Source organism: Zeus faber, assembly GCF_960531495.2.
Source record: "Zeus faber genome assembly, chromosome: 17".
NCBI classification, from domain to species: Eukaryota; Metazoa; Chordata; class Actinopteri; order Zeiformes; family Zeidae; genus Zeus; species Zeus faber.
The window spans coordinates 25,616,145-25,631,425 of NC_137204.1; the positions used below are offsets into that span (position 1 = coordinate 25,616,145).

Consider the following 15,281-nt stretch of genomic DNA (forward strand, 5'->3'; position numbering starts at 1 on the left):
TGAAGCCAAGCGTGGGGGAAACTTTGAGGGTGATTATCTCAGAAGCACAGTTTGCGGCACCCTCGTCATTAACAAGCCATAGCTTTAAAAATATTTGCTTGATTCGCACAAGTGGTACCTTGTTTCGAAGCTCTGATTCTCAATTGTCAAATGACCTGAAATGAAGCCAAAGGGTAGCAAATCTACCTAGAATCGGTGGTGGGGTTACATATGTACACTATCTATCCAGTAGTACTACGCTAACTAGTTACTAGGTTACTAATGAGCCCAAAATGTACAGGTGTCATTTAATCTACAGTGTGTACCAGTTACAGTTTTGCAGCATTACTCATAAAAGGTGACATACAGTGACCTAGAAAAAAGCCCTAAACAAATCAGATTTCATCCCTTTTGTCCCTTTCCTTTTCAAAGACATCAATCTCATCCTCGCCAAGGAATGACGCCATGCCCCGATACCGTCTCGCTGCGGCTTTGAAACTGGAATTGAATCAGCGTTTTTTGGGGGGGGGTTTTTCTCTGCGTTCCTTTCTTTTCTCTCGCCACGGGGTCATCCCGGTCACCGCCGCCCTCCCTCAGGTGTGCTTTCCATGGACCCGTTGGGATGTCTGGTGCATCCGGGTCTGGACGGGGTGAGGCGCTTCTGTTAGACGCGCCAGGTAATCTGCCACCGATTCTGCTGGATGCTTGTTTGCACCCCAAGCTGTAATATTAATTTATCTGTGGGACGGTTCCTTCAGACAGCGCTCCATTTCAGTCCCATCTGGATTCCCTGCAGATTCCCTGTCTCTACTGGTTCACCAGGTACAGCGGCGGTGGTGGCTCTCTTCTTGGTGGCGTGTTTAACACACTGCATAGAGGTGTGATTTCTCCGCCCCTGCCTACATTTTTTTCTTTCACTGTTTTTTTGTTTCTTCGAAACCGCTCGCTGTAAGCTTTCCAATCTGCCTCAAATGGTGTGTATTTTTTTTCGAATCTTTGCCTTTCTGACATGCCATCATTCTTTTCGTTATCAACTTTATTTTGAATGCTGTCAACTGTCTCTTGCTGAAACTCCCTCCCTGAGGAAACCCACAATCTGTTACCCAGACCTGCAACTGTTCACAGCTCCCCGGTCCATAATTAGTTAACATAAATCCTATTTTTATTGCTCCTTGGTTTACAGGATATGGGACTGGTTAAGCATCTCTCCCTGCTTTTCCCTTTAATGCATTTATTTAACTATTTATGGCCCTCGTCTTAGGTGATCATCGCAGACCAATCCTGGTTGTCGTCAGTAAACAGAATCCCTTTTATTCCAACCCCGGTCTTTTCTCAGAACCAACCAATAATAAGCAGTAAAATATTGTTATGCAATTCTAAGAATCACAGAGGAATTCTCTTACCCAGAAAGACGTATCTGCTCGTATCCTTTCCAGGAAATCCTGTGGTGACTCGACGGCCTCCTCAGGCTTCCGGTGCCCCCTCCACCTTGTTTGTAGGGGAGATTAGGACGGCGCGCATTTGTATTATTAAGGACTCACAGGCGGGAGGATGTCTTGCTGGGTTTTATTCACTACTGCATGACGACTCCCACGACCTTCACATAGCACGTTCCAGCTGGGAGTGAGCTTCCCCATCTCAGTCTGGGTTTTATACTTTTAGTACAAAGATCGGTTTACAGGCATTGTATTTTCAGACAGGACTTATTCGGAGGCAAAAACTCATACATTCATACACTAACACCGGACACGGTGGCGAGGAGACACTCTGCCTAGGGTCAGCATTCTTCCACAAATAGAGTTGAGTGCATTCCTGAAACGGTAATATATTTGAGACAGTCGTACATTTTAGTGCATTTTTCCACTACACCATCTCCCAAACCCTCTCCCCAACCATCCACCGAACCACCATCTCCTCAACCATCCCACCACCACCTCCCAACCCTTCTCCCCAACCATCTCCCGAACCCGAATCTTCCCAACCATCCCACCACCATCTCCCAAACCATCTCCCCAACCATCTCCCATCCATCTCCCACACCATCTCCCCAACCACCATCCTACCAAATCATCTCCCACACAATCTCCCCAACCACCATCCCACCACCATCCCCCCAACCATCTCCCCAACCACCTTCCCACCACCATCTCCCCAACCACCATATCCCCAACCGTCTCCCACCCATCTCCCCAACCATTGCACCACCATCTCCTACAAACAATTGTGGGCTCAGTAAATAAGAGCTCATAAATGCTGAGATCTCTAACGCACTCTATCAATTACAGCCAGGGAATGCTTCGCTGGGTTTGGGATGCTGTGGTTTATTTAACCTAATTTTACAGCTAATTAAGGACGACTATTAAGGGTTTATCTCTGATATAACAAAAAGCACTTAACCCAGTCAGCCATTTTGTCTCCATGCAAGTTAAGTAATCAGTTCCTCGCTTGCTCACATATTAACTCTCAAACTTTTTTTCCCCCAGTTTTGTGGCTGCAATACATCTATTTTTCGTATTCCCAGAATCTGAAATAACAGGTTAATTATGAGTATTATTATTAAAATAATAAAGGAGATAGGCCTTTCATTTTACCCCACCAAGAAGCCAACTGATTCCGGCTCTCAGGCTGCCAAGGATCGATGGAATTGGGAAGGAGCTTTAAAGATGCTCCTGGGACATGTTGGGAGGCGATCTGCTGGCAGTCTGAGAATACTTCCTACAACCCCTAATGAGCTTTCGGAGGGCGATAATGTCATAGTATGTGCAGAGCAGTTGGTAAAATTGAATACAAATGGGTCCTTTAAAATCAGGCTGCGCTACAGTTTGTTGGGTGTAATTGCTCTACCATTATGACCAGCCACGACCAGAGTATATGGTAATCTTAGTCTGGCAATGCCTGTTATGATAAGTCTGGAGTACCATGTGCACATACGTGTGGTGCGATCCCTACTGAACCGTGGAACCATAAGACTTCATAATTTAGACTGGTATGGTTCCACCGTTCCGTTGAATGGCAGGTGCAGTAGAATTGAACTGTAGGGTTAGAATATGTCCCACCTTCTGTAGTGCCTAGGGTGTAGTGCCCTTTAGGGGTCTCTTACAGACGCCACACGTGGGCTTGTACAATTTGGGCTGATCCAGGGAAAGACCAATGAGCTGGCGTAAAGAATTGTGGCATTGGCTGTTGATTGTCTGCAGGATACGGATGTCTCTGCTCTGTTTGCTTTGACATTTAACAGCTGCAAGAAAACACGGTACCTGGTCTTTCCTCTGTGGGTATGGAGGGTTTGTGGATGGGGGCGGTTAAGGCCATCAAGGTGCCCGATGGGCTCTTTTGTATGTCGGGGTTGGTGCACCCTGTAGCGTCCTTTCCAAGGCAGGTTTGTTACTGTGGGATCCAAGTATTGCTCAAAGACATGGACCTTGGTACCGAACATCTGCTATGGGGATGGGAGGTAGATTTTGTGGAGGTCTAGAAACGTGTGTGGACTGTATGTGTGTGATATACTGTATGTATATTGTCCACATCACTTTCTGTATAATCTGAGACCAGAGCTTTAACTGTAGTTCCTTCAGTGTTGTTTCCTTTTAATATTTGCAAGTGGAAACGAAGGTGCGTCAAAACTTCTAAAAAAAATTCTCTTTCTCTCCCTCAGAGGGGTGGTTCGGCTCATAACTGCGGCCAGCTGAAGGTGGGTCAAGTGATCCTGGAGGTAAACGGGGTCTCCTTAAGGGGCCGGGAGCACAGGGACGCCGCTCGACTCATCGCCGAGGCCTTCAAGACCAAAGAGAGGGACCATGTGGACTTCCTCGTGACAGAATTCAACGTAGCACTATGACTTGACGACCCAGCGAGGGGAGAGAAGCACGAGGAGGTCCACCGAAGGACAACGTACTGTGAGGAGACAAAAAGGAATTACGTTTGGGTTCATCTAAGAACTATATTTTTGTATAAACATTTGTCTGAAATGAAATCTTTCTGGACCTTCTATCAGGAAGACACTACTGAAGCCTGAATGACTCTGTTAGATAGACGTCTCTGATGATACCCACTTTCTTCCAAACGCTTTCTTCCACAATGGACTTGGTTTAGAAAACATCCTCGTTTAGGATTTACACCCCCCTTCTTAGACCCGCAACCACCCATATTGGAAGACCTCACCCTCCATATGGAAATGTACTATCAGATATCCCAGGCAACCCTAAATCATTTTCATTTCTTGTCTTATGAGTTGAGTTTTCATTTGAATTTGCTAACGGACCACAAGCGTTTTGAAAAAGCCCTCGGAGCTACAGGCAGCACTACCACCACTGGGCGGATTCTTTCTCCTTCTCCTTCCGACAGATGACAGCACACATGGGATGGATATCACCACTCCACTTGCAAAATCAAAAATTGGTTTTGTGATGTAAAAAAAAATGTAGATATACAAAAATATGCAAAATATATATTAAGATATATAGAAAAAAGTATATATATAGATGCCCTAATATGTGACATCCTCAGTGTACAATATATGTTGAAGACATTGATAAAGAGACCATCTTGTGTTAATGGGGTAAAGCAAACTTCCAGCGGGGCCGGCGGCCTTTTAAGTATAATGGAAGGCACTTCTCCAGCAGTAACACCTAAATATTCCCACCGATAAGCCACAACATTAAAACCAGTGACAGGTGAAGTGAATAACATTTATCGTCTTGTTCCAATGGCACCTGTCAAGGGGTGGGATATATTAGGCAGCAAGTGAACAGTCAGTTCTTGAAGTTGATGTGTTGAAAGCAGGAAAAATGGTCAAGCGTAAGGATCTGAGCCACTTTGACAAGGACCACATTGTGATTCCTAGACGACTGGCTGAGAGCATCTCCAAAACAACAGGTCTTGTGGGGTGTTCCCGGTATGCAGTGGTTAGTACCTACCAAAAGTGGTCCAAAGAAGGACAACCGGTGAACCGGCGACAGGGTCATGGGCGCCCGAGGCTCATTGATACACATGGGGAGCAAAGTCTAGCCCGTCTGGTCCGATCCCACAGAAGCTGCTGCAGCACAAATTGCTGAAAAAAGTTAATGCTGTTATGATAGAAAGGTGTCAGAACACACAGTGCATCACAGCTTGCTGCGTATGGGACCGGTCAGAGTTCTATGCTGTTCACATGCCACCTACAATTGGCATGTGAGTGTAGGCACGAGGGGGAGCTGCACAATATAAGTGGTTATCAGTGGTGGTTTTAATGTTGTTGCTGATCTTTTTATATATACTGTACCCACAATAGTATATGGCAAAGGGAATGGGAGGCATCAGGGCAGTCAGTTTTGGGTCCCTACAGTTGACGTGAGGATACCCCAACATCGCGCTTTCCACTTCCTTTCTCAATGTCTATCTGCGCTCCTTAGTAAAATAACAAGCGTCCCTCAACACTCGCTGGGGTTTTCCTCCACTGTCCCACCCAGAGGAGAAAAATGGATCATTTTTGTTTCGTAACTTCACAGTGTTAGCGCTGTTTGTCCCGGGGTGGCGGCTGCGGGGCTTGCCGTAGCCGCGCACGACGCAGCCATTACACCCAAGGGGAGGTGAGGCAATGAGACATCGAGAGGACGACAATGCCAAAGATTTTAAGAAGGGCTGTGAGTGCGTCGTAGTTACCCTCATACGCTCTCATACACTCACTCACACAATCTAGCAGGAATTGAAGACACGCAGGCACGCACGCACACACACACACACACACACACACACACACGTGCTTCGACATATTATCCACTTATAGAAAAGCAATTATGAGATAAGCAATCAGGTTCAGAGAGAGAGAGGGAATGAGAGCGTAACCAAAGTAACGTGAGCAGTGATTGTTGTTATGGAGATGATTTAATTCCCCTCAGGAAGAGTAGGGGTGCACAGGGGGAGGGGTGGGGGGACTCGTCTAACCTCTGCGTGTCATTTAGGACGGTTTGATCTGACTGGAGCTTCAAAACAAAGTAATTTCAACCGTAGTTTCTTGTTTGTTTTGTGTGTGTGTGTGTGTGTGTGTGTGTGTGTGTGTGTCTGCATGTGTGTGTGTGTGTGTGCACACGCGCCTGCATTCCGATGGACAATGTGCGAAGGACGGCGTCGACGGCAAAAAGTGCGTCTTTGATACAGACAAAGGAACTACGTTAAAAAGTTAAGAGTTAAAAGTTGATGGATATTTCTGCAAATGTGTTTTCTCCCCCTCTCTGTTTTCCAAAAAGAATCCTGTTTTAGAAAATCCCTCCATCTGAACGAGGACGCGAATAAAAGGATTGAAAGTGCTGACATCAGCACTCCAGGCGAAAAAATGCATCATAAAACTCGGCGTCAAAACACCACATAAGAACTTTGTGGGCACGCAGCACATTAAGCTTCTTCTTCTTCTTCTTCTTCTTCTTCTTCTTACTTTTAAACATAAACGGGACGGGGCCGAATGGCACCGACCACACGTGAGGTTTTCAAGGAGCTCCGTTTTACTTCCTCCGACACCAGCACACGGAGCACGGGGTCCTGGAAAACCTCCGGCCTGGAGAGGCCTTTTCCAAAAGCTCGAAGCCTCAACCTTTATTTGTCCAGCCTTGCGCGGGGGGGTCGGGGGTCGGTGAGAACTTGTGCCCGTTACGCACGGCTCTTCATTTGTTTCACTCAGTTAGAAAACGGAGGAGAAGAGATGGTCTCCAATAAAAACACTATTTTTACAATAAAAACACAGTTTTTATTGGCTTTGTTTGGGGGGAAAAAGATTCTTTATGAATATGGCGAATATATTGTTATATTTTCGATTACATGTAAGAAGGATATATAAATGTTTCGACCCCCGACCTTTTGTTTCTACCTCTTTAAGGAGAGTCCAAGTTCTTATTAGGGGGCTGCACCCCCCCTGTAATTCGGACCATGGAGAAAATACGCTTTTCAACAATACCCATAAACCTGTGGACGGGGCCTGAGATGCAGAGACACTCTCTGGATTTTTCGGGTGGTTTAAGGAAGATGAAAGCAGTGCAGGCGATGAGGTGAACCAGAGAAGAAGGAGCGCCGGGGCCGGCATCACCGCCGTCACATTTTACATTTCTGTCGAAAACCGTCCGTCTAGATGTCAGCTGGGATCAATTACCGATTCACCAGGAGACTGGAGAACGCTGGAGGGGGGTTTTTGGAGCTTATTTGAGGTTTGGAAAGGGGTTTTAATTTTCATTTCATTTCATGAAAACCTATGTATGATTGGGCTTATGAGGCGGCGTTTGTCTGTCAGAAAAATATGGAAGCCAAATTAAACGGGGCAATTATAATACGACAGGTATGAACCACTTTGGTAAAGGGTGAACCGCAAACTCAGCATTTATCCGTTTCTCCTCAAATCTGCCTAAGATGAGACTTTATGAGCGTGAAATTTGGATCGTGCGGCGTGGCAAGCGAATTTTTCGAAATTGCGGGGTTTCTTTTTCTCACAATCAACCGATCGACGATAGATACACAGCGGGCGACTCATTCTGTCACGGAGATGTCACCGCTTCCCATTGTACCGTCTTTACTTCTTCTAAACTACTGTAGCGACGGTGCTAGAATTAGGGAGGTGGGAGAGAGGCCTCGCTTACCGTCATGTCAAGGAACACGCCGACCCCCTTCCCTTCCCCCTCGGACCCTTGAAATCCAGGTTCCAGGTTCCAGGCGAACGTACGTACATGCAGGTAGACGCTTGAGGAAGGGAGACGCGGACCAAAGGAGAGCGAGCGAGAAAGAGAGAGAGAGGGAGGGGGGGAGAGAGAGAGAGGGGGGAGGGAGAGAGAGGGGGGGCGGGGGGTAGACGGACACAACGACGGCCCCGCCTCCCCCTGACAATCCCTCGCCGTGGAAGAACCCAGTGGGGAGGGCTCTTCGCCCCAAACGCGGCCCTGTCGTCCGCGGTCGTCCCAAAATTGTCCTTCATCGAGACCCTTACCTACTTGCTCCCTCTCTCCTCCCGGGCGCCCGTCCCGCTGAGCGGCCAAAACGTCGGCAAGCGCGCGGAGCGGCGCTCGTCACTGTGGTCAGTCCGCGAAATGACTCTGGAGTCAGGGCCGCGATGCCGAGGCGGAGGAGGGAGCCCCGAGCAGAGGAAAAGCCCAGGCCTTTGGGCGCGACCCGCACTCAACGTGGCGACGGCGGCTTACCTCCTTAAATCCCGCAAAAACAACGATTTCCGCTGACACGCGGCGAGACGTCCATCCACGACTCCCAGCCGACTCGCCCGACCCCTGGACGGCCGCCGGCCGCGCCTCGCTCCCGCCCAAGCCAAGCGAACCGGGGGACGGGAAGCGGAGCGACGCCTTGAAGCCGGGCGAAGGATTGGAAGTTCTCCTCGCCCGTGACAACGGCCGTCGACTCTCTGTTTGGGCCGGGGCCCATCGGTGAGATGAATGGCCGCGGCCCGGCGGGTTTTGACCTTGCGACGCGGTGGGAATTTGGAACGAATTTTCACCCGGTAGGAAAAAAAACAAGGGTCGCGGTGAAGGCCCGATGTCCTTAATGATAACCACGCTATTAATCAGAGGAGCGCCGCTGTGGAGAGATCAAAATTAGAAAATAATTAAAAACGAAAGCGCGCGCGGGATTGGATCCCTGCCTTCCCCTTAATCACCGCCGCGCCGCCCGGGAGCAAGGCTCCGGAAACTTTCCTGCCGTGTCGCCGGCGTCCCTGACGGAGGTCGGGAGCCCGCGTCGGCCTTCTCCTCTTTGACCCGGTGTTAATAGGTGGGGGTGGTGGGGGTGGCGTCCAGGGATGATGGATGGATGGAGGGGTGGGGGTACGGGTGGAGGGAATCAGCGGTGTCAAGAACAGCCTCATTAATCAGGGGACGAGATGGAGGGGTGGAGGCGGAGGCCGTGGACACTGACCTGCCGCTGTGGCTAACCCTAACCCTGACCTTTTACCTGTTTATTTATTTATTTTCATTTAGTCGTTTATACGGTACCTATTGATTTTAATTGGTTCATTTTATTATTTGTTTATTTTCATTTATTTACGTATCTATTTATTTTAATTTATTAATTGATTCATTTATTGTTTATTTTCATTTATTCATTTATTTACGTTCCTATTTATTTTAATTCATTAATGTTTTTATTTAATTATTTATTTATTTTCCTTTATTTACGTACCTATTTAGTTTAATAAATCAATAAATGTATTAATTTCATTATTTGTTTTCATTTGTTCATTTATTTATGTACCTATTTATTTTAATTCATTAATTGATAAATCAAATTATTTAATTATGTATTTATTTGTTTGTTTATTTATTTATTTAATTGATTTCATTTATTCATTCATTTTTGTCATTTTTTCAAATTCATCTTATTGTTTTTATTTTTATTTTTTTCCCCTACGTATTGTTGATTTATTTATTTATGTTTTTTCTGTTTCTTTTTTTTTTAACAAGCCACCTGATCACTCATCTATTACTCATACAACTGTGAACTTGATTGATTTGTTGTTTTTGTGCCTGTCCCATGACGACGAGGCCTCGCGTTCCTCTTCGGGGCTTCTCCTTTCTCCCCTTCCGCCTTTCCTTCCGTCCGCCCGCCCGCCTGCTTCCCAAACACTCTGATGACACGTGTTGTACACTGACATGCTATTTATACAGAAAGTGTGTTTAATTTTCCAATAAAGACGATACCTGCCAAAAAAAACAACCCCAAAAAACCCGACAGGATGGTCTTCTGTCGCTTGTGTCGCACATTCCCCACGTTCCTGAGTTTTACAAGACAAAACATACTGTACGGAGAGGGGAACAGGGGAAAAACACAAAACTTCAATACATCACACACACACACACACATGTTTGTTGAGACCTGAATAAACACCCTCCTCTCTCCTAGGTCTCAATCCAATTGCAGGTTGTTGTTTTTTTTCTCCATCATTTGATATGGTGTGGATACTTCCGGGACTACCCGTATATTTTTTTTCATTTCCTTTTTTTTCTGTTATCATGAAAGCAATAACTGAACCGTGGTAAAAGAAAAAATAAAAATATATATTTAAAAAATAATATATATACCCTAATCTCCCGAAAATGAAATGGGAGCGTGCACAGTGGATGCGGGCCCTCGCATACGGCTGCTTTTATGCTGACAGGCGTTTAGTTCCGTTTGCCCTTCGTAGCGCCGCGAGGGACTTGATGCAGCGTGCGGTGCGATGGAACCGTGATGATGTTTCTTACTCACACAACACCTATTACCTGCTTTGAAATTTGAGGTCTTTGAATAGAGCCTTCAAGCGTACTTGACCTCGGGCTGACCTTGCGTACGTGCACTCTCTTCTTGAGAGCCGAGTGGCGGGGCCAGTGTTGTCGCTCATTTCCTTCTTTATTCCTCTGCTTGGGTAAGTCGCGGCCGGACTGAATGGGATTTTAGGTGATCCTGTATGGTCTTTAAGGAGCTTTCATCTCTCTTCCTGCGGAATATAAAATCATAAAAAAAAAGAAATAGCACTTCTTTTCCTTTTATTTTTTATCTTTTGTATTATTTTATTTTTTGAATGGCGCTTCACTGGCACTTAAAAAAATGCCAACTACTTCATCGAGGGCTGCCACCTACTGTGATGGAATGAAAATTGAGGATTTGCTCCCCCCGTGCGTATATGGGCAGGCATGACATGGCGACGATTTTCTGTTTCCTTATTAAGATTCAAGATTCAAGATTCAAGAGGTTTATTCGTCACATGCATATACATACTTTCATACATATAAATACTTTCATACATATACATACTTTCATACATATACATACTTTCATACATATATGCAGTGAAATGTAATGCAACGCACCCGGTGATAACACACAATATGTCCTAGGAACAATTTTTCTTATAGACCAACTAACTGACTCCTAAAACGTAATACAGTAAGTCGAATACTTATAGAATAAAAATAAAAATATATGGAATAAACTAAAATACAATAAAATAAAATGAAATAAAATGGAATATAGGACAGAGGGAATATGCTCATGTATATGGAATAGGCGATTATGTGCATAAACAAAATAAAATATTACACAAAATATTTATTATTATTGTTTTATATTTACTGCCATTGTACACACAGGTCAACTCATACTGTCTTAAAATAAACAAAATACAATTAAAAAAATTAAAACATTAAAATCTTAACGCACGAACGACCTGTGGAGTAACGACTGTCAATCAAAGCGTCGCCACGCCCCACCGGCAGTCAAACCGACCAATCCGCGCCGCGCACTCGGCGTCGTGCCGTTGTTGTGGTTTCGCTTCGAGCTCGGTCGCGTCGAGCGGCCGCGACAAGACGCCGCCGCGTGAACACCAACACCCAAACCCCGCCTGGCGCCCGGGCGGCGGAGGGCGTCCATGTCCGCGTTGCGCGCACTTCGCCGGGAGGGGAAGGACGTGGGTTCGGAGGTCGACGTCTCGGCGGCCGCGCCGTGGAGGCGACGCGTGGCCCGAGTCGCGCGACCTTAGTTGAGTTTGGTTTGGTTTGGTTTTCGTTGAGTTTAGTTTTTTGTTTATTTTCACCGGAACAAACTGTCAAAAACAAAAAATTAACCAAAAAAAAAAAAACCCCACAAAAACACCGCGGGGGAAAGCGGACTCCTTTCGACTTTCCGGACGTCGCGTCGGTTTCTAGCGTCGACGCGGCGGTCGCCCCCTTGACGTCGCGGCGGCTCTGACCCTCCCGGCGGGTCGGGTTTGTGTTCCGTTTCCATGGCGACGCGGGACCGGCGGTGGCCCCGACGAGACGACGAACACGTCACAAAACACTCGGACCGCCGCGACGAGGTGAGTCTGCTGTGTTGTTTGGCTGCCCCCCCCCCCCCCAAAAAAACCACATATATTTTCATCCTGTTTGTGTGTGTGTGTGTGTGTGAGTGTGTGAGTGTGTGAGTGTGTGAGAGTGTGTGAGAGTGTGTGTGTGTGAGTGTGTGTGAGTGTGTGAGAGTGTGTGAGAGTGTGTGTGTGTGTGTGTGTGTGTGTGTGTGTGTGTGAGAGTATGTGTGTATGTGTGTGTGTGTGTGTGTGTGAGTGTGTGAGTGTGTGTGTGTGTGTGTGTGTGTGTGAGTGTGTGAGTGTGTGTGAGTGTGTGAGTGTGTGTGTGTGTGGTGCGTCCGCTCTCGCTCACACATGCATTTAAAGTTCCATTCCCCGGTGTCCACACAGCTCTACTGCTCGGACTTGGTTGGATGAGCCGTCTCAGCCCGGCACCGAGGACCGGTGGCTGGTTTGGTAGTTATAGTTGCCATAACTAGCGTTATGACGAGCTGGTAGTAGTGCAGCTAGTACTCACACAGTGTCTACCAGCCCATCACAACGAGTTACACGGTGCCTACCAACAAGTGCCTGCCGGCCACCATAGCTGCTCGTTTTTGTAGTTATACCACCACAACTAGTTACACAAGTGTCTACCAACCGCCATAACTACTAGTTTTTGTAGTTATACCGCACTTGTTGGTGGACACCAGGCAACCAGTACTTACACCTTGTCGACCAACCCCCACAACTAGTTACACGGTGTCTTACCAACAAATGACTACCAACCACCATAACAATATTTTGTTATGCGTGGGTATTTGAGTTTTTGTAGTTAGACCACCACAACTAGTTACACAGTTTTTACCAACCGCCATAACGACTAGCTTGAGCAGTTATACCTCCACAACTAGTTAAACATTGTTTACCAACCACCATAACTACTAGTTTTAGTAGTTAAACCACTACAGCTAGTCACACAGTGTTTACTAACAAGTGTCTACCAACCACCATGACTACCAGTTTTAGTCGTTATACCGCACTTGTTGGTAGATACCGTGTAACTAGTACTTACACAGGGTCTACCAACCCCCACAACAAGTTACAAGGTGTCTACCAACCACCACAATTAGTTACACAGTGTCTACCAACAAATGTCTACCAACCACCATAACAATATTTTGTTAAGGTGAATATTTGAGTTTTTGTAGTTACACCACCACAACTAGTTACACAGTTTTTACCAACTGCCATAACTACTAGTTTTTGTAGTTATACCACTACAACTAGTTACACAGTGTTTACTAACAAGTGTCTACCAACGACTGTAACTACCAGTTTTAGTAGTTACCACACCACACTTGTTGGTAGGTACTGTGTAACTAGTACTTACAGTGTCTACCAACCCCCACAACTAGTTACACAGTGTCTACCAACCACCATAACAATATTTTGTTATGGTGAGTATTTGAGTTTTAGTCATTATACCACTGCAACTAGTTACACAGTTTTTACCAACCACCTTAACTACTAGTTATACCACCACAACTAGTTGCGCACTGTTAACCAACCATCGCAACTACTAGTTTTAGTAGTTATAGCACCACGACTAGGCCCACTCGAAGCCCTCACTTCAATGGCGCCCGGGGACCAATCCGGGGACCAGAAAGGCTTCTCCATGTTTGGGGTTCTTCTGTTTCCTATTGGAGGAGACGCCCGTGAGCACGTGGAGAACGTCCAAACCACACACAGAAGCCTCCCGCCCGTGGTGCCAACAGCTCCCCAGGTGGGAATCGAACCCAGGACCTCCCTGCTGTGAAGCAGCAGTGCAAGCACCGCCACCCAACATTATGACCCAACCCTTTACTGATCGTTTTTTTTTTGTATTTTTTTTTGTTTTTTAAACAATATCACTAATAATACTAGAGCTCAAATTCTAGATTCTTTACCTGGTGCTTTCCTAATGTTTTGGGGGGTTTTTTATTCATCAAATTGGGTTTCCACCGTTGTGGATTGTTGCACTATAGAAATGCACTGTTTTACTATTTGTTCAAATCGTGACTTGGCGACTAAGGACACGTCTGGATCCAGAGGTTGGACCGGTTGAAAACCACTGTTCTAGAGGACCAGGGAACAGCGTTTTGTTTAGTACTGAGTAAGACTATTTAACCGCGATTCACCAGACGCCCCTCATCTAGAACACTGTTTGAGGGTCGGTGCCGATCTTCTATATGTACACGGACCTCTACAGCCCATTAAGCCCCCACTTACCGTTTTTGTCCGCGTCTCAGCTTTGACGTCGAACCTTTTTTCAAGTTGAGCCGGCGGACGCAGGGCGTGGCCCTGGGTTTGGCCGATTCCGTATCTGTCCTTAATCCGCTGTGTACCCTGAATCCGTAGATACCCCTCGCGCTTCTTAAGAAGATTACGAGGTATGGCTGGTTACCCGGCCGCCCTGCATGGCCCTCGCTCCGTTTCCTGCTACCTCCACCGGGACGTCGTCGCACTTTATTCCAGCGCACTCTTGACGTGCCCGGGTGGGGGGGGGGGGTATTGATCCGCTCGTACCTTCGCGGTTCCCCCTATTCGCTTTCCTCTTCAACCCTCTCCCCCTCTCCCTCCTCCCGCTCTCCTTCCCCACTTGTTTTCTGTCTCCGTCCACCTTCCACCCTGACCCCGCCCCACCCCACCCACCCCCACCTGTCAACCCCGGAGCCTGCGTGTCGGGGGATTAGCCGGGGCCGGCTGCCTGTCTGCGCGGCCCACGTGGCGAACTCGCCCGACCATCTCAGCGTATGCTGACGACGGGGGTGAGTTTAGCGCTCGGCTTAATTCGCCCCCCCCCCCTGGTCTGAGCGCTTCCACAAATCGTCAGCTCAGTCCCCTCCCCAGGGCCAGCGCTAGTGAGGGGGGCACTGGCTGATCGACAGGTGGGTTGTGCTGTTTTTTGTTTATTTTATGTACGCGTGTGCTTTCTCTGTTATGCCGCAGAAGCGGTAACTTTGGGGGCAGACCGGGGGCTCGTCCCGTGGTGACGGGCTGCAGCGAGTGAAACTGGACTTTTGCGTCGCTGCTTCCAGTCTCCGTTACGCTGAACCATCGCTGGTTTAATAATGCCCTCAATTTGAAAGCTGGTGTTGCCGAATGTAGGAACTGGTGCTTAGGTGTGTATTGTTTGGCAAAGCCATTGTCAGTGGTGTGTTGCCAAATGGAGGCGAGACGTCGACATAAACATCCCATGCGTGCTTGATCCATCTTGGATGTGCTCTTCCTGCCATTTGTATTGGAATTGGTTTTGTGTTACGATGCGATACGATACAACTTTATTGGTCAGGGGGGCACTGAAATTCATTTTGCGTCCCTGGGAAAGGCCCCTCACAACATTTAGGACGTACAGATAAACTATCACTGGAGTGACAAGAAAGGACACAAGTACCAATGGCACCTGGCATGACAGCACAACTTTACGCAAACAGCACAGATGACAGATTAGACAAGCACAGGATAAATGACAGGTAAGACAATTTACAAAGACATGAGA

General features: G+C 47.0%; 1 protein-coding gene across 1 annotated transcript in view; it reads left to right on the plus strand.

The window, feature by feature from the left end:
- The window catches only part of whrna (whirlin a), a gene marked incomplete at both ends in the record, with an annotated part of 163,313 nt that extends 159,496 nt beyond the window's left edge, over positions 1–3,817 (plus strand). Inside the window, one exon of the mRNA XM_080017523.1 lies at positions 3,635–3,817. Coding sequence (XP_079873649.1) covers positions 3,635–3,817 — 183 coding nt within the window. The remainder of the gene's footprint in view (positions 1–3,634) is intronic.
- Positions 3,818–15,281: the final 11,464 nt, after the last annotated feature.